Genomic DNA, 25,372 nt, shown 5'->3' on the forward strand with positions numbered 1-25,372 from the left:
ACTGGCTCGCCATTTATGAGTGCGTGAGCGTCCCCCACAAATGGGACGAGGATGGCAAGCTGACCAACTTAGTGTTCTACCTTGCGGGTGTTGCCAGTTTGTGGTACAACAACCACGCGTCCGATTTTGCAATCTGGTCCGATTTTAAGAACGCTATCATTAAGGTTTTCGACCGCCCTGCTGTTCGCGGGCTGCCAGGTGAGCAGCGCGTGCGTGAACGCGCTCAGGAGGCTGGAGAGTCATTCACCAGCTGTATTGAAGATGTCCTGGACTTATGCAACAAATCCAATCACACCATGTTTCCAAATCTAATCACACATGACCGGCGTTGCCTGCGGTTACGCCGGTCATGTAGCCCGTTATTGTCATGGCGTAAAGCCGGCTCCAATTTCTTTGCCTGTTGCTGGCCAGCTCAGCCATCTCTATCACAAATAACCGCCGTCTATGCCACCGCCATCTCGCCCAAGTCCATCTCCTCGAAGGTCGCCGTCTTCATGACGTCGTTCCCTGTCCCCCATGTGGCCAAGTTCGGCTGCCCATGAGCGGGAAAACTAGTCGTCGCAGTCCCCGAGGCAAGGACTGCGACACTATCGCAATGTGAAAGCCCTCAGAGCAGCCCCTCGAATGTCATTTTTGTGCTTGTGGACGGTGTTTATGCATCGGCTCTTATTGACACTGGAGCTGCCGTATCAGTTAAGGACGAAAAACTCTGCTGCTTACTTCGAAAAATGACGACGCCACTTTCTGTGTTGTCCCTCTGTACTGCTAGTTTGCATCATATTCATCCTACAGCAGGGCGCACAGCTTGCGTTGTCATTCAGGATGTTCTGTATGTCGCCCAGTTCATCATCATTCCGGCATGCTTTCATGACGTCATCCTGAGATGGGACTTTCTCTCCCGCCATGACGCCGTCATCCATTGTGCTGCCGCGGAAATTGAACTCTCACCCTTCTCGCATTTGACGCCAGATTACAGTCCCTCGACACTGAGCAAGATTCTAATGAAAGATGATACAAGAGTGCCTTTAAACTCGATGACGGCTGTCTCTGTCTACTGCGCCGATCTCTTTGACACAGTTGCACTCACTTCACCATCTGACCGCGCTTGTAGCAGGCAAGGGTTGCTAGTACCTTTCGCGACCCGTGCAGGTCAACCAGGGCAATACCACTATTTTTATAACCAACCCATCCCCGTACACTGTTACCTTGCTTCGATGGGAATGTCTCAGCAGATTGAAACCAGTCGACGACGCACAAGTCCTCGACGTACCCGATGATACGCGTTGTTTCAGGTCGCGTACCATCAATGCTGTTTCCACTTCTGATGCTGATGTATTCGGCTCTCCATGGCTGACAACCTTACGGCGGTACAGCGTTCCCTGCTTCTGGACCTGTTGCAAGGAAATCGTTCTTTCGATGCTGGGCGAAATTCTCTGGATTGCACGCCGCTGTTACGCATTGCATCGACACTGGTGCCCATCTACCTTTACGGCAACGTCCATATCGCATGTTGCCTGCTGAACGTCAAGTAATTAATGAGCAGGTTGACAGTATGCTCCGACGCGACATTATTCGGCCCTCAGACAGTCCATGGGCGTCTCCTGTTGTTCTTGTTGCGAAGAAAACCGGTTCTGTGCGGTTCTGTGTGGACTACAGATGGCTCAATAAGATCATTCGCAAGGATGTTTATACACTGCCACGCATCGATGATGCGATTGACAACCTTCATGAAGCTGATTTTTTTTAAGTGTGAATACACTTTATAAGCGGCCCCAAACCATCCACCGCCGTCGGCAGCGTCCGCAGTCTTCTCTCTAACTTTAAAAGAAAGAGGACTTGGCGGGCCGCAGCACGACGCTCTACCGAATAAGCCACGGACTTGACGCTGATGTCGGTGTCAGTAACGCGCCTTATACCCCATCCCCCTTCGCTCGCTCCTCCACTCGCTGCAGCTGCGCGCGCACCCCTCTCTCTCGCGCGCTCGCCTTCTCTCTCAGTCTCCCGTCGAGAGTGGGTCATGAGGGGGAGTAAAGTTAAAAACCGTTGGCATTCGCCAGTGAGTTAACGTACACTCCCCCGTGTGATCAAGTTGCGATTCCCAGGAACCATTACATTATAAAGGCACCATAGTGTGATTAATAAATATAGTAGTGTGAATTAATAAATACCCCTCATAGCATCACCCCGTGTATTCGCACTTAACCATGTTCACCCTCGGGGAAATGCTTGAGAGTTTTTCTTCTCTCGATCTGCGCTCTGAGTACTGGCAAATACCCATGCCGGACGACGCTTGACCGAAGACCGTCTTTGTCACACCATACGGCTTGTATAAGTTCAACATCATGCCGTTTGGTCTATGTAATGCACTTGCGACCTTTGAGCGCGTGATGGACACCGTTCTGCACAACTTGAAATGGTACACGTGCTTGTGTTACCTCGACGATGCCATTGTCTTTGCTTCAGATTTCTCCACGCATTTCGAACGTCTGAAAGAAGTTTTCACACGTGTGAGAAATGCCGGCTTGCAACTAAATCGGGAAAAGTGCCGCTTTGCAGCATGGCAACTCACCATCCTAGGGTACGTCGTGTCCAAGGACTGCATTCTTCCTGATCCTGCCAAGCTACGGGCCGAGGCGGAATTCCCCAAACCTGCATCTGTGAAAGAACTGCGTAGTTTCGTGGGCCTGTGCTCATACTTCCGACGCTTCATAGAAAACTTTGCCATGATCATATCACCGCTGACGAAGTTCCTTGGAAGTAACGGGCCCCTCAATTTGTGGTCATCCGAGTGTGAGGACGCGTTCGCGAAGCTCCGCCATTTGTTGACGTCGCCTCCCATTCTACGCCACTACGACCCTACAGCCCCAATGGAGGTGCACAGGAGCGCCAGCGGTGTAGGCCTCTGTACTGTCCTGGCGCAGCGCAAACCCAGATTTTCTGAATATGTCGTAGCATATGCAAGCCGTACGCTAACGAGAACCGAAACAAACTACACCGTCACGGAAAAAGAGTGTTTGGCGATCATCTGGGCCCTTACAAAGTTTCTACCTCATTTGTATGGTCGCCCATTCGATGTCGTCACCGACCATCATGCACTATGCTGGCTTTCATCATTCAAGGATCCCTCGGGCCATCTCGCTCGTTGGGCTCTTCGCTTACACGACTACGACATCCGCGTGCTGTACCGAAACGGACGCCAGCATGCAGACGCCGACGCCCTCTCGCGCTCCCCTCTGCCTAAAGATGATTTGCTCTTCTCAGTATCCTCGGTTGCTGTTTCTGCCATTGATGTTGACATCATCGATACCAAACAGCGAAAGGAAAATTGGATCGCCCCGCTGATCAACTTGCTCTCTCATCCGTCCGCAACACCATCCCCGCGTGCTTTGCATCGTCGAGCTCACCATTTTGCCATTCGTGACGGCCTTCTACACCGACGCAATTGCAACGCTGATGGCCGGCAGTGGTTACTCGTGATACCCCACAGTCTGCGGTCAGAGATATGTAAATCTATCCATTCTGATCTGCAATTCGCGCACTCTGGGGCCTCCAAAACTTACCACCACATTCGACAACACAATTTCTGGCGTGGGATGTGCCACTACGTGCAGCAGTTCGCTCGCTTTTGCCTCGCTTGCCAACGCCGAAAACGGTCAGAACACATGTCGCACGCTGGTCTGCAACCGTTACTTTGCCCTGACTGTCCCTTTGGGCGTGTAGGTATCGATTTGTATGGACCTCTTCCTCTGAAGTCCGCTGCTAACCGCTGGGCCATTGTTGCTGTAGACCATTTGACGCAATACGCTGAAACCGCCGCTCTCCCGGCGGCTACTTCGCGCGATGTTGCGTCCTTCCTGCTGCACCAATTCATATTGCACCACGGACCACCGCAAGAGCTTCGCGGCGATCCAGGTCGTGTCTTCTTGTCGGAATTGGTCGAAGCCATTCTGACGGAGTGTCATTCTGTCCACTGCAACACTACAGCTTACCACCCGCAGACAAATGGCCTCACCAAACGCTTTAACCGCATGCTCGGTGACATGTTTTCGATGTATGTCGCCGCCAACCACACGAATTGGGACAATATATTGCCCTTCGTCACCTACGCCTACAACACCGCCCCTCAAATCACGACCGGTTTTTCGCCTTTCTACTTGCTGTACGGAAGGCGCCCACTGCACACCATGAACACGATACTCCCAAACACGCCGGATCCACTTGAGTGTGCACCTATTTCTGAGACAGCCAGGCTTGCTGAAGAGTGTCGCGAGCTTGCCAAGACTTTTACGACACATGAGCAAGAGCGGCAGAAGAGTGTTCGTGATGGCTCCACCACTTCTTAACCCATGTTTTTTCCTGGTGCGCTTGTATGGCTCTCGATCCCGACCTCTGTAGCTGGCGTCTCTTACAAACTGCTTCCCAAATACAAAGGCCCCTGCCGTGTCATCGAGTGCACATCTCCGGTCAACTATTTGATCGAATCCGTCGAACAATCTTCAAACATGCGCCGCCGTGGGCGCAACACCTGAAGGCTTAATATGACCCGCTCATAGTAACAAGCTGTTAGGTCGCCAGGCGGCTCCCTCTTCGGCCACGGGATAATTGTAGCGAAGTTTCCAAACTCTGAAATGGGTCGAACTCGTGAGTACCTTCTAGTGGGGCCACCCAACAAGGACGCTGCTCGCGCTGAGAGTCCGTGCTTGGTCGTGACTGTCGCTATTGTGTATGCTCGCTGGTTGTAGGCTAATAAATGCCTTAACAATATATATATATATATATACATATCTATATATATATATATATATATATATATATATATATGAGATCTAACAGACAACAGATTAGTTGTCTGCTAGATCTCATTAATATTGTGTAAAAACCAGGAAAAACGAGCCCTTAGGTATACACTTCTTTCCCCATATATATATATATATATATATATATATATATAGAGAGAGAGAGAGAGAGAGAGAGAGTTAATATGAAAAAATAACTGCACTCTTCATATTGCATATGGGGAAGTTTACTGCTGCTTGTTAGTGAAATTTATGATAGCATCTGTTGTCAATTTTATTGACATGAGCAAAACATTTAATGGCTTTTTTTAACTTTATGCTGTGTAGAGAAGATACAATCATTCTAAGGGCAGCGGGTACTGTATAAAGGTTGAAATTTTCTGCATTTGAATAATAATTTTTTTTTTTTCTAGCTAGGTTCAATGTACTGTCTCTTTGTATTGCATATTGTTCCATTCTTGTCAATGTCATTGCTTGTAGCACCTTTTACATATTGCGACTCTATAACATTTATTGATTATCATTTATGTAGTTTGGGGCAGTGTCCAAAAATGCTTTTTTTGAATATTTGAAAAGACTGCATTTTGTTCTAGAAATTATAGTTTATGCATGAATAGTTGAGGAGGATTTCGAGAAGGATTAGTTGACTGCATGTCGGGGGGTTTTTAGTATTAATACGTTTTGTTTGGTGTTGGGTCGTGTTTGTATGGACGATACTCGTGCAGCAGCAGCAGCCGCTCAATGAAGCCAGCCTCACCAAATCGGTGTGCTGTACTAAGATCTGAAATAGCTTGTTCGTCACGTTGTCCATCAGAGGTGTCAGAGTGAATGGCCCGGGTATTGAAAGCAACCACATGTTCTATATTTGTTTGTATTTTTGTTATATCTGTGGGTTCTTGGTCTGTATCACGGTTGGACCGCTTATGTGAAACGAATAGATATGTTTCTATCACTTGATTTTCTTGAATTTAATGTGCCCGCTTTTTTTTTTTACATATCATCAGTGCTCGTAATAGCTCCATTACGATCATGCGACAGGTTGATTGATTTTACACACTACCATGGGAAATAATAAATTCTGTCATAGTGTAAAAATGATTGCTGGCTTTATGCAAATACAAGTACCCATGTACACGATACTTGCTTATTAGAAGTACAAATGTTTTACATTCAGTGTACATATGTTATTACAGTTTTTTAATTATAGTCATTCTATGCATCTTGAGTTCACTTGGTTCTTGGCCCTTTGAAGTCGCATTAGATTTGGCCATAATCACTTGTTACACTAATGCATCTACATTTTACATTCCGTGGTGCTCCATGGCCATTGTAGCCTTTGCATGATTAAATTATACTGCTAGCGAAAACCAGTGAAATGTAATGGATTGCCTTTGCATTCCAGCATACAAAAAAATCCGGCCTGTATTTCAATGAATTAATTCTTTTCAGCTCTGTGCAGTTTGTTTACTGACACATGTTTTTGTAAATTTTTGCGGTTCCTGCCTTCTTTTTGAGTAACCGCTCTGAAAACTCCTTCCGAGTTTCTATTTAAAAGAGAAACAGTGTTGTAGTGAGCACATTGCATTCAGTGGTATTTATTTGCAGACTTAGGTCTCGCATTTGTGTTCACTTTAACGTTTAGCACTTCATTATTTATAAAGCTCGAGAAACACACCTCCCAAAACGTCTTGCAATATGCAAAAAAAAAAAGCATTCTACGCATTCAGTTTTCTAAAATTTATAGTTGATTGCATCTACAGTTAATGACAAGTATTTGTTTGGCGGTCAGAAGCTCTATTTATTATATTATGCTCATATATAGTGTGCTAAAAAGGAGAAAACGAATTCTGTTTGTGCTGGTTTAGCTCGCTGTACATATGCGTCTTTCACGTGTTACATGCTTTAGCAATCAATTGTTCATTTTCATATTTTTCTTACACATAATGTGCTCAAATTTGTGTCACCTTATTTAGTTACTGAAAAAGTGGTAACTCAATTACAATATTAAAAAGTGTAGTTCATTAAGGTTTTTTTAACCGTCAAGCTTAGTTGATGCATCAGGTAAAAATATATTGGTGCTAACTATGTTGTTTGTTCTGGTTTTAACAGTGGTTTTTTTGCTGTTTCAGATGTGTCCATTCCTTGTATGAAAAAGTGAAGATGCTGAATGCTTTGGATTTTTCCAGAAATGCATTCAACCAGCCTCTTTTTACAAATCGGACAGCATTCTATGCTAATGTTGCAGGTCAATACACTACAAACACAAGATTGTCGTGGTGATGTGACCGTGTTGATGGATCTCTGTTGATACACGAGTGAAGTTGACAATTTACCTTTTATATTGTTAGGCAACTGAAATTGGGAAGAGCTTAATATAGTTTGGCATACAGTGGGTGTCTCAGTCAGAGTGAAGAAATTGCCTGTTTTACAAAGCACTCGTTTAAGTTAGGTATTGATAAAGGCATGCCTTTACTTATCTCTATGCACTTAGAGAAACAGCTTGGTAAGTAATTAACTGCCGTGCTTTTTAGTGGCAGCCTTGAGTTTGTACTTTAATACATATATATTATTAATAAGCATACAGCAGCTGTCTGGTATTTGTTGACGTTTTCTCTGTAAAACCGTTGAATATGTCTCGGCATACTGCTCACGAGAATCTTAAAATAATGTGTACAAGAAACTTTATTTTATTCACTGTGCCACTTAGTGACTGAAATTTGCCCGATTTTTCCACTATTCACTTCGGTCACCTAACTTTGTGCCATTCCTAGTTTAATCATTGGTTTTACCATTAATTAGCTTCCCTCTGAGGTGGTGCTTGTAAATACTTGGTGCATCAAGCTCAATGCATCGTTTCATAATATATCCAGGGTAGCATGTTAGCTTATTTGGCTTTTTCAGCGTGGAAAATTTTGTTGTGATTGTCATGATTCAGTATAGCTATACATTGGGATGAGGTGGAATATCTACATGTGTGGGGGGTCATGTAAGTGTCTGAAACAATATGATTGAATATCTCAGTTTGTATTGTGTAGTATCATTATGTTTTCAGTAAAAAAAAAATGGAGACCTTAATGGGAAGTGTATGAACGGTGCTAGTATACACATTACATTGCGCTAGTACACTATGCAGTCCACATAAATGTGCCATCATTGTCGTCCGCCAAAAACTGTGATGCCATATGATGCCTTGTTTATGATATTTTGCATTTTTCCAGATTATTTTATATGAACTTCTTTCATTCATATTTTGTTTCCTGTGTTTTATGTGTTGATATATAAACTGAGTTCATATACAACTGAGTACAGCTTTGTCCTAGAAAAAAAAAGAGAAAATATGATAAATACATCAATGTGCTGGCACTTAATGTATCAATATGGTACAAAGAAAGTTGGCTAATGAGGCAAAGTATCAGATTTGCATCTAATTAAGGCTCCTGTGCATTCATTGAGTGTTTTGTATGTATTAACTTTGTGCAACATGTACATATACATTTGAGTTTTCCATCTGCCGGAAAATGTTTTGGCAACATCATCACAGTAGTTAGGGAAATGCTGTCACTCATATATTAGCTAAGCCATTGTAACATTATGGAAAATTTTTTCATTGTGTTTAAGAAGGGTGGTTGTAGTGTTACAATGGTGTCGATTTTGGTAAATTTTTTTAATGATCGCTTTTGAATTTTTCTTTGCTTTAGACCTGCCTCTTTGTCCTTTTGTAGTGGTGACTTTAGCTTCCAGTCATATTGTGTTGTTGTAAATATGCACAATAACTTGAACGATAAATGCAACGAACGGTCCATTGCCAAATCACTCCGCTCAACCCTCAGCACCATCGCGGATATTGTTGCATGGAAATATTTCCCTTCATAACGTGTTCCTCTAGAAACGTTTGCACATATTCAGAGACAACAGCTGTCATTGATAATTTTGAAAGCAAAAGCAGGGTCCCTACAACGAAAAAAAAAAATCAACTGGTGGGTGCCTGCGGTTAAGTAAGCTTCACAGGAACAGACCACGGTGCCATGAAGGCTCACAAGAGGTTCAGGGGGTGTTTTCCTGCTGAAATGAGGTCCGCACTACTTGTTCAGCACAACTCGAAAAGTGATAACTTGTGCCACTTGTTATGGCCGTTTCATTTCAAAAACCCATTGATGCAATCACAAGGTGGGGCCTTAATGAGACAGTATGGCAGTGTCTTTGCTCCTTTTCGAAACACTCCCATGAGTTTTTTGCAATAAACTAATGGCTTGACTTTAATGAAATTCGTCTTTCACTATTTCTTTGTAGTATTTATTACTATACGACAGTTGATCTTTACACTAACGGTACAAAGATATAGGGCAATCTATAAAGGGGTAAATGGAATACTTCAAGAGAGAAATGGCAACTTTTGTAAAACATGCTGTGTCACTGCATGGTTACTAGTACAGTAACATGAGGTTTGCATAGTATGCTTCATTTACAAGGGCAGAAACTATTTGTCATTGCCTGGTGCTGTAATTTATTTTCAGAAAATCTGTTTGACATGGTTTTCATTGCTTGATGTATTTCATGTGGCTCTGCAGGTTCCTTGTCTTCGGCATCCCGTGAGCGGTACCATTCACTCGTGTCCGTCGAAGGCAGACTGCATTCCTGCCGACAGTGCACCTATGTGACCCAGTACAGTGCGAACATGCGAACACACCTTCGCAGACACACCGGTGAGCGGCCCTTCCAGTGCCACTTGTGTCCAGCTGCATTCTTTCAAAAGGGTCATCTCACAGAACATATTCGTACGCACACAGGAGAGCGTCCCTATTCCTGTGACGTATGCAACACATCATTTTCGCAAAAATCGCACCTCATAACCCACATGCGTACTCACTCAAGAAAGCGTTCATATTCCTGCGACCATTGCAGTGCATCGTTCTCGCAAAAAATTGTCCTCATGAGACACATGCGCAACCACACAGGAGAGCATCGTTTTCCTTGTGACCACTGCAGTGCATCCTTTTCACGAAATCAAAAACTCGCGGTGCATGTGTCTCGTTATCATAAAACCAACAGGCCGTAAATAGTGAGTAATCAACAAGCTTTCTTGGAAGAGAAGGAAGTGTGCAAGGTGGGCGAGAGTTTGTTGACTAGAGGTTACAGTGTAGATTGAGATCTGGAAAGTAACTTAGTTTGGCTGAACTGGGAGCGCAGAGAAAACACAAAGGACGAAGCGAGGAACCACACAACACGAGCGCTCGTGTTGAGCGCTCGTGTTGTGTGGTTCCTCGCTTCGTCCTTTGTGTTTTCTCTGCGCTCCCAGTTCGCTGAACGAAGAAAATGAATTACCAACTGGCCCACATCTTGATCCTTTAGTTTGGCTGCTCTCAAGAAAGAATGTTGTAAATTTGTGAAAAGAAAGGCGAGCCGTAGAAGAGGGTGCAGTGAGAGGCCATCATGAGCTGTGATTATCCACTCCACTCTGAAACAACACTTGCTCCATAAAAAAAATTGCTAATTAGCTAGAGGCACATAGAAATAAAATATTGTGCATTCCCTAGTGGATAAAGAAACTAATTCAGCTTGGTGGGGATCTAAACCATGGTTCTCGACTTAGGTGTTTCATGTTCCATATAAGGTGGTATTGCTTTTATATTCGGCACAGTTTGTTTGCCTTGATGTCATGAGATTGTGTACCTTTAAAAAGGCACATTTGTTGATTTTATTCGTAAGCCCGCTCCGACATTTGTCTAGTGAACTATGCAAATGTCGCTTTGCTTGAATGAACTCAAAGACAACAGTATGTGTGTGTGTGTGTGTGTGTGTGTGTGTGTGTGTGTGTGTGTGTGTGTGTGTGTGTGTGTGTGTGTGTGTGTGTGTGTGTGTGTGTGTGTGTGTGTGTGTGTGTGTGTGTGTGTGTGTGTGTGTGTGTGTGTGTGTGTGTGTGTGTGTGTGTGTGTGTGTGTGTGTGTGTGTGTGTGTGTGTTGTAGGCATTCATTAAGCACATCTACTATCTTTACACATATTCATCATCATGAGTGGTCGTCATCTTCATCTGCTGTGGGGACTTGGCTTGTCTGAGTTCTGTGCCTTGGGCCTGGTCGCTTCATCGTGTCTTCTGGGCCTAATAAAGGTTGCCTTCATCGTTACATCACAATTTGTGGAGTGTGCTCTGGGATCTTCCGTCCTCTCCCAGCCCGATCTGCCTCCTGGAGCTCCGCTCAGGTCGTCATTTGTGCCAGGTGTCCGGTAACATGCCTCAGGACGGGCCAACCGGCGCTTCTGCGTGTACCTCCACGGCCCCCGCTACCGCGGCCTATCCATCGTGGATTATCACCGTGCACCAGCGTGAGCCGCCCGCGTTCGCTGGACTTCGAGGTGAAGATGTAGAGGATTGGTTGGACCAGTTCAATCGAGCGAGTTCCACTAACAACTGGGATGATTCTACCAAGCTTCGCCGTGTTTCTTTCTATCTGACAGGTGTAACGAAAACATGGTTTTTCAATCATGAAACGGGCATTACGGACTGGACACGTTTCAAGCAACAGCTTCGCCAAATTTTCGGCACCCCGGGGGTTCGTTCAGCTCTCGCGAAGAAGACACTGGATGCTCGCAAGCAACAATGCGGTGAGTCCTACACATCGTACATAGAGGATGTGCTTGCTCTCTGTCACCGTTTCAGCATGTCCATGTCTGAATCAGAGTGAATTCGTCATCTATTGAAAGTGATCGGCACGGTCGCGTTCAATGCCTTGGTCATTCAAAACCCGACTACAGTCGCTGACGTTGTTGCCACGTGCCAACGCCTAGAGGAACTTGAATCCCATCAGTTACCGCCGGACAGCTCTGAAAACACCACCACGACTGATGCCTCATTGCGTGCCATAATCCGGGCGATTATACGAGAAAAGCTGCTATCTTTCGGCCTCTCAATGAAACCGAGTCCACCTCCCCCCTCCAACACTGTTTTGCGCGACGTTATCGAAGAGGAGTTGGCGTCATATGTAGGCCATCTATGTAGACTGGGCCATCATATGTAGACTCTCCAGTACCTCGACTCCAGCCGACGTACGCACAAGTCCTCGCTGGATCGCCACTTGTCGTACAACCGATGCGCACACACTCGACGCCTGTCCTGCTGGCTTCGTTGACTCCGAGTGCGCCTAGTGTCGAATCCACTACGCTCGTCAGCAGGACGAGCGTAGTGGATTTGACACCTACGAACGGGATGATTGGACAAGCTGGTACGCTTTCTAACGTCGTCCTTATGATCTGCCGCTACGTCGCTCACCGTCTCCAACTGCGACATCTGAGCCAACCAGTTCTTACCGCTCTACTAGACGCCGCTCACCTTCACCCCTCCGCCGCTCCACGTCTCTATTGCGACCTGTCTCGCAATTCACCAACCAGCGCCCGGAAAACTAACCTCTGCAGCTTTTGGAGGAAAAGCTGCATCGTACGAAAAGACAGAAATTCCTCCATTGCGTCCATATAATACGATATCTGTTTTAATAGAAGGTGTGTACGTGGATGCTTTAATAGACACTGGTGCTTGTATGTCTGTGATTGATCGTTCTTTGTGCTCACGTCTGCGAAAAGTCACCACCCCTTATGATGGACCTACACTGCACGCTGCTCAAGGGGACGCCATTAGACCTGCCGCTATGTGCACCGCTCGTGTTTTCATAGCTGGTCTTCTTCATTTTGTGCAATTTGCTGTGCTGAGTTCGTGTGCCCACCAGCTTATATTAGGCTGGGATTTTCTGTCTACGGCGAACGCCTCCATCTGCTGTCGAGAAAATGTTGTTCATATGATGGAAACTGACTATGCCCTGTATGCGGATGACAAGCCCGTTTTCTTGCTCGCTGCTGAAGATACCGAGCTACCACCTGGTTATCAGCCGATAGTTGCCATCACTTCTGATGTGATCGACTCTGGTGACGTGTTTGTCCAATCATCTGCACGCTGTCTCGCAAGAGGTATAGCCCTTGCTTCAGGTCTAGCGCCGTTCCACAATGGCTCCGGACTTCTCTACGCTACAAACCAGACTTCTGAGAAAATTGTCATTCCTAAAGGCACCACAATGGCTTGCGTTTCTGAATCTCAACCTGTCTCTGTTGTCCCCCTTATGCCAGCGCGTTCTGACCTTCCTTCTATTGGACGTTCATCAAGCGTTTCTGTTCTTGCTGCGACTATTAGTCCAGAACTGACCTCTTCACAGACAGATGAGTTGCTTGCCTTGCTACAAAAGCATAGGAGATTGTTTGATGCCCATTCCTCATCTCTGGGACAGACGTCCATTATTAGGCATCGTATCCAGACCGATGGCACTTCCATCGTACGCCGTCGACCATATCGTGTCTCTTCGTCCGAGCGTGAGATCATTGAACAAAATGTAGCCGATATGCTGCAACGGAACATTATACGTCCCTCTGCAAGTCCTTGGTCATCCCCTGTTGTTTTAGTAAGGAAAAAAGATGGCTCCGTGCGATTTTGCGTGGAGTACAGAGCACTTAATAAGATTACCCACAAGGATGTTTACCCCATGCCTCGCATAACCGATGCTTTAGATTCACTGCAAGGTGCTGAGTACTTCTCAAGCCTAGACCTGCGTTCAGGTTACTGGCAAATACCCATGCACGAGGATGACAAAGAAAAGACAGCGTTTTCAACACCAGATGGGCTGTACAAATTCAACGTCATTCCATTCAGCCTTTGCAATGCTCCAGCAACATTCGAGCGGATGATCGACACAGTTTTACAAGGCTTGAAGTGGAAGATTTGCTTGTGCTATTTAGACGATATCGTTATTTTCTCGTCAACCTTCCCTCAGCACTTGCAACGACTGGACGAAGTTCTTACGTGCCTTGCAAACGCAGGCCTTCAGCTGAACACCAAGAAGTGCCGTTTTGCGAGCAAGACGATTAAAGTGTTAGGCCACATCGTAAGCAAGGACGGTATTCATTCATCCCGATCCTGACAAGATTTTCGCTGTCCAACACTTCCCGCGTCCTGAAAAAGCCAAAGATTTGCGCTGTTTTCTCGGCCTCGCTTCTTATTTTCGCCAATTCATTCGAGACTTCGCCTCAATAGCTTCACTATTGCAGAAGTTGCTCGGATCAAGCGTCACCTTTGTGTGGTCTCCTGAATGTGAAGCGGTGTTTGCCCAACTGAAGTGTGCACTCACATCCGAACCAGTCCTCTGCCATTTTGACGAAACCGCGCCTACGCTCCTGCATACAGATGCTAGTGGTCGAGGCATTGGTGGAATTCTCCTACAGCGAGACAAATCTTCACGTGAGAAAGTCGTCGCATACGCGAGCCGTGCACTGACCCCTGCCGAAAAGAATTATACCATCACCGAACAGGAGTGCCTAGCGATCGTATGGTCGATACAAAAGTTTCGACCTTATCTCCACGGCCGCCACTTTACTGTGGTTACGGAACATCACGCCTTGTGCTGGCTCTCGACAATCAAGAACTTGTCCGGCTGCCTTGGTCGTTGGATTCTTCGCTTACAAGAATACGACTTCACGATCACATACAAGTCGGGAAACAAGGATCAAGATGCCGATGCACTTTCGCGATGCCCGCTCTCTTCGGAGCCACTTAACAAACCCGCCGCTGCCGCACTCGAGAAGCTTTCGGTCGTCTCTTCCCTACATGTTTTGTCATTAGCTACTGTGGACCCAACTTTTCCAAGCGAGTGTGATTTGTTCTTATCTCACCAAGGTGCTGAGCCTTACTGTCGCCCCATCATGGACTGTCTTGACGGGACTTGCCGGCCCCCTAACGCCCGTCTTCGCTGACAGCTGACGCAATTCAAGCTCAACAACCACATAATGTACCGTCATATCTACCACCTTGATGGTCAACGCTGGGTGCCCGTTCTACCTCGCTCTCTTCGGGCTCAAGTCCTATCACGACGACATGTCTGCTGGACACATGGGCTTCCAGAAAACGTATGACCGCATAAGATGTCACTATTACTGGCCGGGCTTGTCCACCTGTGTCGTGAAGTACGTTGCCTCATGCGCCCTTTATAAGCGTCGCAAGCTATCTACATCAAGTCGAAGTGGACAATTACAACCGCTCTCGTGTCCCCTGCAATCATTCGAGGTAGTTGGCATTGACCTGTATGGTCCGCTTCCTATGACTGTCACGGGCAATCGATGGATAGTTAAAGCTGTCGACCACCTGACCCGCTACACGGAAACAGCTCCCGTGCCTTCTGCATCAGCTTCGGAAGTGGCCGATTTCATCCTTCGAGCAACAATCCTTCGACACGGAGCTCCTCGTGTAATCCTGAGCGACCGTTGAAGAGTATTTCTTTCAGAACTCGTCGAAGAAGTGCTCAAGGCATTCGGCACTACACACAAAACAAGCTCCAGTTACCATCCTCAGACGAACGGCCTGACTGAGTGCTTTCATCGTACACTGTCAGATATGATAGCGATGTATATCGAACCCTACCACAGAAACTGGGACACCATTTTGCCATTTGTCATTTTCCGTATAATACCTCTGTACAGCGCACAACTGGTTACTCGCCGTTCTAGCTCGTCCACGGTCGCTTCCCCTCTTCTTTCCTCAATGTTTCGTTCTTCTCTGCGCCTGTCAAACCATGTTCATCTTCAAGTGAAGAATACGTGTCTCGTCTATTTCATTGCCGCCAGCTGGCTCGTGTCAACACTGAAGCCAAGCAGCAGGATCGGAAGCTTGAATATGATGCCTCTCATCGGGCTGTGTCTTTCAGCCCTGGCGACGAAGTCCTCCTTCTTACGCCCATTCGCACTCCCGGACTGTGCGAGAAGTTTCAATTACGTTTTATTGGCCCCTACACTCGCTTGGAGCAAACGTCTCCTGTGAATTATCGCGTGGCACCCGTTCTTCTTCCGACGGACTGCCGCTACAGGGCAGCAGAAATAGTCCACGTATCCCGCATGAAGCCTTTCATACGGCGTTCATCTTCGCTTTAAACTGCGGCCAAGAAGTGCGGTCAGGATGACCGCTTTCTCCGGGGGGGGGGGGGGGGGGGGGGAGTTACTGTAGGCATTCATTAAGCACATCTACTATCTTTACACATATTCGTCATCATGAGTGGTCGTCATCTTCATCTGCTGTGGGGATTGGCTTGTCTGAGCTCTGTGCGTCTTCTGGGCCTAATAAAGGTTGCCTTCACCGTTACATCGCAGTATACATATATATATATATATATATATATATTATTCAGGAAATAGAATCTCATGTTAGATTTTGCATAATTGATAAACAATAAATATTTTAATGTTAAAATAAAGAAAAGACCTCTCGCCGTATTTAGTACTGACTTCTTGAGTTGTTGTGAAAAAGTAGAAATGTACAGTTGACCACGAAAGTTTACAAACCATGGAAAAGCCTCTTTGCCACACTTACGCTGCATCAGAGGCGGCTGAAGGCAACGCAGTGCCCAAGAAGCATACCTCTCTAAATCTATGACCGTTGTCTTTTCTGACCGGGCTCAAATAATTTTCACTTTTCAAGTTTTAAATCGATGTGCTTTTCTGGCATCTGGGTCTATGTGCTTTTGGCTTTTAAGCAGTCGATGAGTGGAACTGTTATCAAATGCAGTCTTTGTCAGAAAGGGATACCTAGCCAACGGAACGTTTTGGAGGCACACTATGATTGGCCACGAGATGGAATAGCGTCATTGCCTGGCAGCAACTGGCTGAAGCACGCAAGTGTGGATTGCTTTGTACGTGGTCTGCTAGATACATAGTGTTTTTATCTGCGCACAGGTCATGCACATTCTCAAAGGGTGGTTTGTCCGGTCTTGGCAGCGCAAGTGAAACTGCTTGTATGTGTGCCTGAAACGACGTACGAACGAATTTCGTCTTGCGCAGCTGCTTATGCATTGTAATGAGATTAGTGAGTGCAACTTCCCAGAACGCTGCTTATTTTCGACATACTCTCTAATCACCAGAACAATTTCAGAGTGGGTGCCGCTTTCTGCTTCAAGCGCATCGTAAAATGCTCTTGGCAGCCTCTGAAACATGAAGACTATGAAATGTGTATGAATACTGCGTTTTAGGGGTTCGGTTGTAAACGAAAACGAGTGTCTACGCCCTGCGCGCTGTTGGTAGATGCACAACTACAACACTGTAGTTTATCTCATTATGCGAGGGGCCTTAGGTGTGTTTATCTGGCCATTGTATGACTGTATAGAAATATTAATATCGCATAAACTGTGACACTTCCATACTTAAACTGTACTTGAAACGAAGTTGCCGTGCGCAATGGTGTGCTTAAGATTTAGGAAAGCTTTAAGAGTCGAGACGTTCAAAATAATTCACACGGCATGCCTTACATTTAATGCGGTATAGTTTCGCTGAAAATCTCATCTTTTTTAGATTGTCTTGAGCGGTTCTGTGGCATTGTTATTGACTGATAGAAAGCAGCGTTCATGTTTCGTTCGAAACGAAGAAAACATGCTTGCTCCGTACAAACATACACATACAAACGTCACAGTAAAAGCATTATTTAGTTCAAAAGAGCGCCGACAGTCACTCTGGTCAAGTCCCCTTTGAAAGGTAAAGTGCGCTTTACTCCCTGGTAATAGTAACATTGCATAGGCTTCGTGCATCGATTCATTGGAGAGGAGCGTAGATATACCAGTAAACTGTGGTCAACGCATTTTACTCGCCGGCAGTTGACTCAAACCGCATGCAACGAGGCATTGCTGCGTGTATTTGTATACGCGCTGCTGACCGCCTATCCACATTTCTACGGAGACGGTGCAGCCACCTATAGCACTATCTCGCCACAAACAGCTTTGATCAAGCTGTAAAATAGAAATTCTAGAGTCATGTGGCAGATGAACTCTTTGCGTGAAAATTGTGAACTAACAATGCGCTATGTGGCTAAGGAAAATTGAAACACCACTGGATAATAACAACACCAGTTTCTGTCCTAGTCATGCAGTCGACAATAGGTGGCGCACCACTAGGTGGTGCAGACAAGCAGTTTGGCACGTGCTCGCGTGGTCTGGAATTTTTTGTTGTTTACTGTACATTCATACCTGTGAACAGATAAGTGGCATCACTGATGTAGTGATAACATGCTAATATAAGTATAGTAATATTGTCATACACAACAGACATATTTAAGAATTTCTGAAACTAGAAGGATGCTCAGCCTAATAGTATTGTGCAAAATGTATGGGTAAGTCTTGATTTTTTTTTAACATTGCAAAGCCTGCAATGGCATTCTTGGCCACATCGCTATGTTAACAAATTGTTTCCTGTTTCAGACAGCTATTGAGAGTCCTATATAATTTGATATTCTGGAGACGTAGTTTTTATTGCTGGACCTTTTTATAAACATCTTGGAGAAATCTTGCAGTGCGACTGTATGAGAAAACAAGCTCCGAAATCGGATATCTAACATCTTATATCCAATATCAGATATACGTTACATTCATCCATCCACCTACACGTTTTTGCAATGAACTGTATTTTTCAGCACGATGTGAGCAATTTTTTTCTTAATTGTGGGTAGTTCTACAAGCCATCATTTCGTTCCTTTTCCAGGGCAAAGTGTAGTTTAGTGACAGCTATTTTGATGCAGCAGAGATGAAAAAATTGGCAGCTGCTTGAATAGGTTACTGGTGTTTTTTACAACTTTTCATTTAATACCAGTGCAACAGTTTCAGGCATGTATAAAAACACCTAGATAGATTCTGGTGGAACCAGTGCCTTGGCAGTTTCGCAATGTGTATTCAATCCGTTGGGCAGTCAAACATTGCCAGTGCCTTCCCAACAGTCTCCACCCTCTGCCAGCTCAATTTCTGGCAAAGCTGCAGTCAAGATTGAAGCAAAATCCAAACGCAGAGCTTCTACAGCCTGCTTTGCACGTCCTGTTTGAAAGCATGCTGTGAGTGACATTTGTGGCGCGGCATTCCGCTCAACCATTGGCCTAGTTGCGGTCATGCTGACTTTCAGGATTGCCTCTTTGAATGTTGGCAACGTTGTAGCACCTTGATTTTGCGTTGTCCTTAGGCAGTATGTCGGTGGGTAGTCTAAGGGAGTGTACAATATTTTCTTCTGAAATCGAATTATGAAATCTTTCAAGCCAGCATTGTAAGGGGACATGTTAAAGGTATACTAAAGAGGAACTAGGACTTGGTTTAGATTGAAAAACTGCGCTCTGAAAAATCTAATGCCATAATGTCATTATTTGTGTTGAAGCTGTTATTAAAGCTGTTATGAGATCAAAACTCAGGTCACATGCAGCGATGTAATTGTCCGCAGCTGCCCGTGTCCGTAGCTACTAGCGCAAAATAAGAAAAAAAAAACCTATCACCAAGGACACAGTGGTGCTCGAACCAGGGTCCGCTGCGTGTCAGCGCAGTATTTTACCACTGAGCAACAGCGGTTCTTGGGACTTGTTTGCAAACTTGCCTTAGGCAGGCTTAATGTGGGAAAAGGAATTGTGTTCATATAAGTGATAAAGTGTTTCAGAGCAGCAAAAGAATATGAGATGTCACACAATGCGAATAGCATAAGGATTTGGGCGTCCAATGCTCCAACCCATTACAAAAGCTTACTTTTGATCACCTAATAACTGTGGCACATACCCACTTGCGGCATAAATTTCTCATCATCATCAACCACTGCATGAAGAATTGGCACAAAATTGTTTATCGGATACAACGCTTCTTAGAAGGACATAGTGAATGTGGGTCTAGTAGCCAGAAATAATTATTATTAATGCTGTAGTGGGTTCCCAGAAAGTGTTCCTGCAGCAGCTACCCAATGAATGTTTAGAAAAGGCTCTGAAAGGCCGCTCTTCTAGCTTTTTCTGTGACTGTGCTGCACCTTCCGCGCAGGCCTGGCATTTTTAAAATTTCACGCCAAAACCTCCGTGTTACAGAAGAAATTCAAAATGTATTATCGGTATTGTTTTAGCATTGGCTGTACGAAAATTTCTAAAACATGATTTACTATGTCTGTGGCACCAACAGATTAAAATGTACTTCATTTTTATCAACTGTAAGATACATAGTAGACACTTTCAAAATTGCTTACGTCACCGTGTTTGGTGTCGAAATCTCAAGGAGGCACTGCCACCAGCTTTTTTTTTTTTCGCATGTTTTCTCATTTGCTAAGCATGATGTCGTGGTAATAGCGGTGTTTTCAGGATTGTGAGGTCGTCCTTTACTAATATGCAATATGCAAAAACTGTTGTGCTCTTTAGTGTCTCCCTAAATGACATTATCTCTGCCAAAGTATCAATAATTTCTGTAATTTCTGGGGTTTGTTTATTTTTGTAGCGGAAGAGCACATGAATTTAGTAAATTGCAGATTCTTTTATGAATGATTTTGGTAACATTGATGAATAGGTAATATCTTATTTATGTTCTTACTGGTTCACATAATTATTCTCACCTATATGCTCATATTTATTTCATCACTGAAAGGTTTTGGTCGGCTGTCAATCTAAGGTATCTTTGTACCCAGTTTGTGCCTGCAATGACTATTAGTTGCTGCCTCGACTCAATGGCCGTCTTTGGCTTTGTTTTGTCACTCCCAATGCAATTTCACAAGACAGTGTCCTGCAGGGTCTCCTAGATCATCATTTTCTGCGATCGACTTCTGTTAACCTACACTTTTCTTGCTTATCTGAAAGTGTCCTTGTAGTTTCTAAAAAAGCATAGCTTTGGGATATTTATACTAAAAGCAGAATCTTTTTTTTTTAATTTTCAAAATACACTTGCAGTGGGTGGCACCTAATGTACGAACTCCTTACTTGGCTAAATACTGGCAAACTTTCTTGCTTCCTAGTGCTTACCAAAACAACTGGGTATTTGGCCAGAATATTGGTGACCACATTGTTGTTTATTTTGTCTTTCTTTCATTTCAAGACAGTGAGTGCGCAATAAATATTGAAAAGTCGTTGCCGCTTTCACCGTTGTCAACCCACTCTTCAAACCGTACATGTTTTCACATTTTATAGTTGTTTTTTTTATTCCTTTGTCATCATCAGTGTAGCAGTGTTCAGAGTACCTAAAAAGACTTACTTTCTTTAGTGTTTCCAAACCATTCTAGTGCTTATGCCATGTTTACTGTATGAATTTTGTGCCCTGATCATGCTTTATAAGCAGATAGTATGAAGCCAGTATTCACAAGCCAACTCCGGTACATCTTAGGATCACTAACCAGTTTTGTGTGCTTTAAGACACACGAAAGCATAGCAAATCAAATCCCCGACATGGTGCTTCCACTCTTTTTTTGTACTCCCGCAGTAACAAAGCATACTTCCTTGAAAACGATTCCCCTCAAAATAGCAAGTGTGTCCAAATCTTTTGTGGTCCTGAATGTGCACTTGCGACGTTGTGAGCAGGTTGCCGCCACTAGTAACCAAAGAGTGCATGTTTGTTCGTTTGTTGAAAGTTTGTTTCTTGCATCTGGGCTTTTTCACATGCAAACTCTTTAAAAGAACGTTGAAACTGAGATCTGTATCATTGAATGTCTCTGCTTTTTTTTTCGTTTTTATTGTGTACATTTTTTCCTTTTTACTGTGTACATTTTTCAGTTTTATTAGCTCATTTGTGTTCCAGTGAAAAAAACTGCCGTGTGTGTTTTAATGGCTCATTTGTGCTTTTTTGTGTATATTTTTTGGTTTTCTAGCTTATTTATATTGTTCCGATGAAGAAAACTGTCATGGGTCTGTTTTTTTTTTTTTTTTTGCATTATTGTATACTTTGTATGCCACGTTTGCCAAGCCTAGGGGTACGGACCCTGTCAAGCCTGATCTATGACTTTTTTGTCTGTACCCACCAAGCTCCATTTAATGTCTATTGAGCTGAAAATAAACCCTTATTGATTGATTGATTGATTGATTGATTGATTGATTGATCTAGTGAGATCATTCCAGTGCATATAAGATGTGCATGCATCACTTGGAGAACTGCGATGGGGTTCTTTAAAGAGACACTAAAGGCAAATGATGATTTTTGTTGTAGTGAATGCTGTTTGTATGACATCTAGAGCAGCAATATCATCACAGTAGTGTCTTGCTTAGCAAGACATCAAGCTAAATGTATCACACGACATTTGTCACGAGAGAGATTTTTGCAAAATGGTGCTGATGGCCTGAGAGCGTCCGACTAATAATAATCACTACTAATTAAACTAGCTGCAATGAAGAAAAAGGTCTCTGTGCATCAAGAGACATAATAAAGTGATGCTTGTCTATTTCTGCTTGATATATATAAAAAAACTGCCTGGTGTTACTATGGGGAATGGTGCGAATGGTTCAAAAGCAGAGTTTTTGGCTGGTTAGGCTATATAGGCGGTCCCATCTAGCGGAGCCCAGTTGAACCAAGTAAGCAGAAGCATGGCCTATGAGATGTGTCAAGGATCGGAAGGAGGAAGTTGCTGATGGCATCCCATCGCTGCCACCAGTTTTTGGGTTTGGGGGTCTACCCGATCTCTTGTGGTAGCGTGGTGAAACCGGGTGGAGGAAACGAACGCTGACAGAAAGAGGATACGAAAAAAACAGGTTCATGACACTATTTACACATATTTACAGCAAAGAAAGGTTAGTGGTTTCACAAACCATGAGCGTGGTGGTTGAACCGTTACATGGTTCAGAGTGACGTCCAGCCCTCTGCGGCGTCGTTTTAAGCCCTGTCGGGCTCCTCCTCTCCGAGTGGAACACCAATCACACACACACAACAGGTGACGGGGACGAGCATGCACGGCCCACGTGCACGTCCAATATTGAGTCGTGATCACTGCACTGCAAGGTGGCGCCAGCAGGGCTCTTCCTCGTCGTGTGTGTGCTGATAGTTGAGAGGTCCCAAGTTCCTGACAGCGTACATCAAAGGGTCCGCCGATTTGTTTGCTTAATTAGTGGGGCGACTTGCGGTGGCCGCCACGGTCTCTTCCAAGGAAGATGCTGTCTTTGTTGTCCTCTCTCGAACGGTTAACGACGTCGTGGCGACCTGACGTCTCACCCTCGGGCTAGCAGGGACAATGCCTGGCAGGCATAGGCAGCCCGCTGGTCGGCTACGTGATTCAGGATTAAAGGAGCGCCGCTCCCCTGTCAGCTCTGGCGCCGGTCACAAAAGCTTCCCCCATCGCCAGATGAGTCGCCGAGGTCATCAGTCACCGCTGCTGCTCGAAGGGAAGACGAAAGGGTCCGTAGTTGAAAGTCAGGAACTTGCCTTTGCTTGCCACATGGTCTGGGTAATTGCCGAAATCCGCGACAGCGTCTGGCAGACTCGGCGCCGAAGGGATTGAGAGCCTCCCCAGTAGACCGGCTTACGCACAATTTCGTCTGCCCAGACGAATCGCCGGGCCAAACGTAACAGATGGCAAAAAACCGCCAGAAGACTGTGGCTCCACCGACTGTCGCTCCGCTTGTACTTGTGTCGGTGTCGGCGTAGTAAAGGCTGTCAACCTTTGGCATGGTAACAGTGATGTCCGACGGTTCGTTTTTAGGTGGAGGATTTGAAGTGCGCTAATGCAACACAGTCTATTAAAATGTGATTTTATTTTTTTTAAATAAGCGCATCCTTGGCACAAGTGTTTTAGTACAAAGTTTTTGGTCGGCTATTTCAATCATCAACTTTGACCTAATTGTCGCGTATTCAAGACTCGAGCCCTACACCAACAACGTCCTTTTATTCCCACAGCTCATGTGTAACTTCCTCTTTCTTCGGTTCTTCCTGCTCGGTGTCGTGCGGCCGCAATCATCCGCAACATACTCCCTAGGGGCCAAGACGATCACGAGGCAGTTGATTCGTGCTGGCTTGCCTCCAGAATGCTCAACGTTTGAACGGGTCGTTTTATCGTGTGCCCTGGTGCTGGTCGAAGGGTGCAAATGCGTGCGATGCCATTCCTTCCCGGGTGCACTGCCAGAACCTTTGCCAGCTTCCATAGTAGCGGACAAGTGCCTTCGTCGTGCACAAGCACCTTGTCACCTTCGCAAAGTCGAGGTAGGTTACGATCAGGTCCGTTGTGCGCGGATCGAAGTAGAAGAAAGTAGGACCGCTTCCATCGGCTCCATAGCTCTGCTGTAAGACGCTCACGATAGCGCGCGCGACATAGCAAGTGCTCTCTCGTTGACGATATGCCGTGAGTATTGCTGCCTCCTTGCGGAAGGTACATGAGGCGTCTCCCGATCAAGAAGTGAGACGGAGTCAGCGGTTGCAGTTCATCAAGGCTGCTATTAAGATACGTAAGAGGTCGGCTGTTTATGACCGCTTCCACTTCTCATAACACCTTAGCGAGTTCTTCGGCGTTGAGACTGTTGCGCCCAAGTGACCGTTCCAATGCGTTCTTTGTCGATCTGATGAGGCGCTCCAGCCGGCCGTCCCACCACGGAACTCTTTCAGCGATGAACTTCCATTTGATCTTGTTGTGGGCCACATATTCTCGCAGAGCTGGCAGAATGGTCTTGAGAACTCGTGCTGAGCCGTGAAAAGACAGCGCGTTATTCGAGTAAACGGTGTCGGGGATTCCACGCCGTGAGGTAAAACGGTGGAAGGCAAAAAGTTTTTGTCGTTGTCATGTCGGTCGTCAATTACAAATGTATAGCTCGAGTGACAACACAGGAGAACATGAGTATGTATGCATTTTTGCTCGTAGCAGCCGTGTCGCGCGTGTAGAGAGGTCCGCAGCAATCTAACCCAACGACTAAGAAAGGACTTGCTTCCATGTTGCGGTCTCGTGGCAATGGGGCAAATGGAGATGTCTCAGTGACAGGCTTGCAGCGTTTGCAAGGCAAACAATTCCTCAGTACACTTCTCTCGAAGCTCGCAAAAAGTGGCCTCTACTCCGCTGTGAAGAACGCGCTCATGCGCGGCTGAAACCACAAGATGGGCCAAGGTGTGCCTTGCTGGTAACTGTATTGGGTGCTTGACATTAAAAGAGTCGGCTAGCTCCTGCAGATGGCTTCCAACGCGAAACAGACCACTTTCGTCCAGGAAAGGATGTAATTGAAGAACTGGGCTCGTGGACGGTAGTTCCTTCTCTGCGAGGAGCGCCTGCTCTTCTTCTGAGAACGTTTCTTCTTGGAATCTTTGCTACCAGTAGTGTTCTTTAACGGTCCGGCCGAAGAACACTGTTTCCTTGACATGTTTGCGGCGAAGTGGTACACCCATCCGGTGACTCTTAGCAGTCTGTTCAGGTTGCTGTACTTGCTTACAGATAATGTAGTGTTCGCCACAAAGCCCGCGGGACTCACCGACGTTTCTTCTAGACTTTGTTCGAAGACTGCAAACTCTTCTGTCAATTCAGCGCGCTTAGTAGGCATTGGCTCTTCGGAATCATGAAGCCAAGTTGGACCATGCACCCACATTGTTGACGCAAGAAGATGAGGTGATGAAACCCGTCGTGTAACCAAGTCAGAGGGATTGTCCCTTCCGGAACAATGATGCCACTGGGTCGGTGATGTCAGGCTATGAATCTCGATGACGTACAAACATTTCTTTTTTGGCAGGCGTGCTCCGAATCCAATGCAATGTCACGAATCAGTCGGTCCAGAAGTGTACCGGAACAGAGCTTAGCACTGGTACTGTCTTCTCGTATGCGCACAACCTTGCACCCGACAACG

At 45.5% G+C, this 25,372-nt stretch overlaps 1 protein-coding gene across 3 annotated transcripts in view; it reads left to right on the forward strand.

Moving 5' to 3' along the window:
- Window positions 1-25,372, forward strand: part of LOC142771777 (uncharacterized) — a 57,061-nt gene that overhangs the window by 17,858 nt on the left and 13,831 nt on the right. For 2 of the 3 annotated variants that reach the window (XM_075873640.1, XM_075873638.1), the window contains exons 2-3: window positions 6,926-7,041; window positions 9,365-9,499. In XM_075873640.1, coding sequence (XP_075729755.1) covers window positions 6,926-7,041; window positions 9,365-9,499 — 251 coding nt within the window. Of the gene's footprint in view, window positions 1-6,925; window positions 7,042-9,364; window positions 9,500-16,381; window positions 21,643-25,372 lie in introns of those variants that run through there. The other variant, XM_075873639.1, reaches the window with a different exon arrangement.

The sequence above is a fragment of the Rhipicephalus microplus genome, chromosome 9 (assembly GCF_043290135.1).
Source record: "Rhipicephalus microplus isolate Deutch F79 chromosome 9, USDA_Rmic, whole genome shotgun sequence".
Lineage (NCBI taxonomy): Eukaryota > Metazoa > Arthropoda > Arachnida > Ixodida > Ixodidae > Rhipicephalus > Rhipicephalus microplus.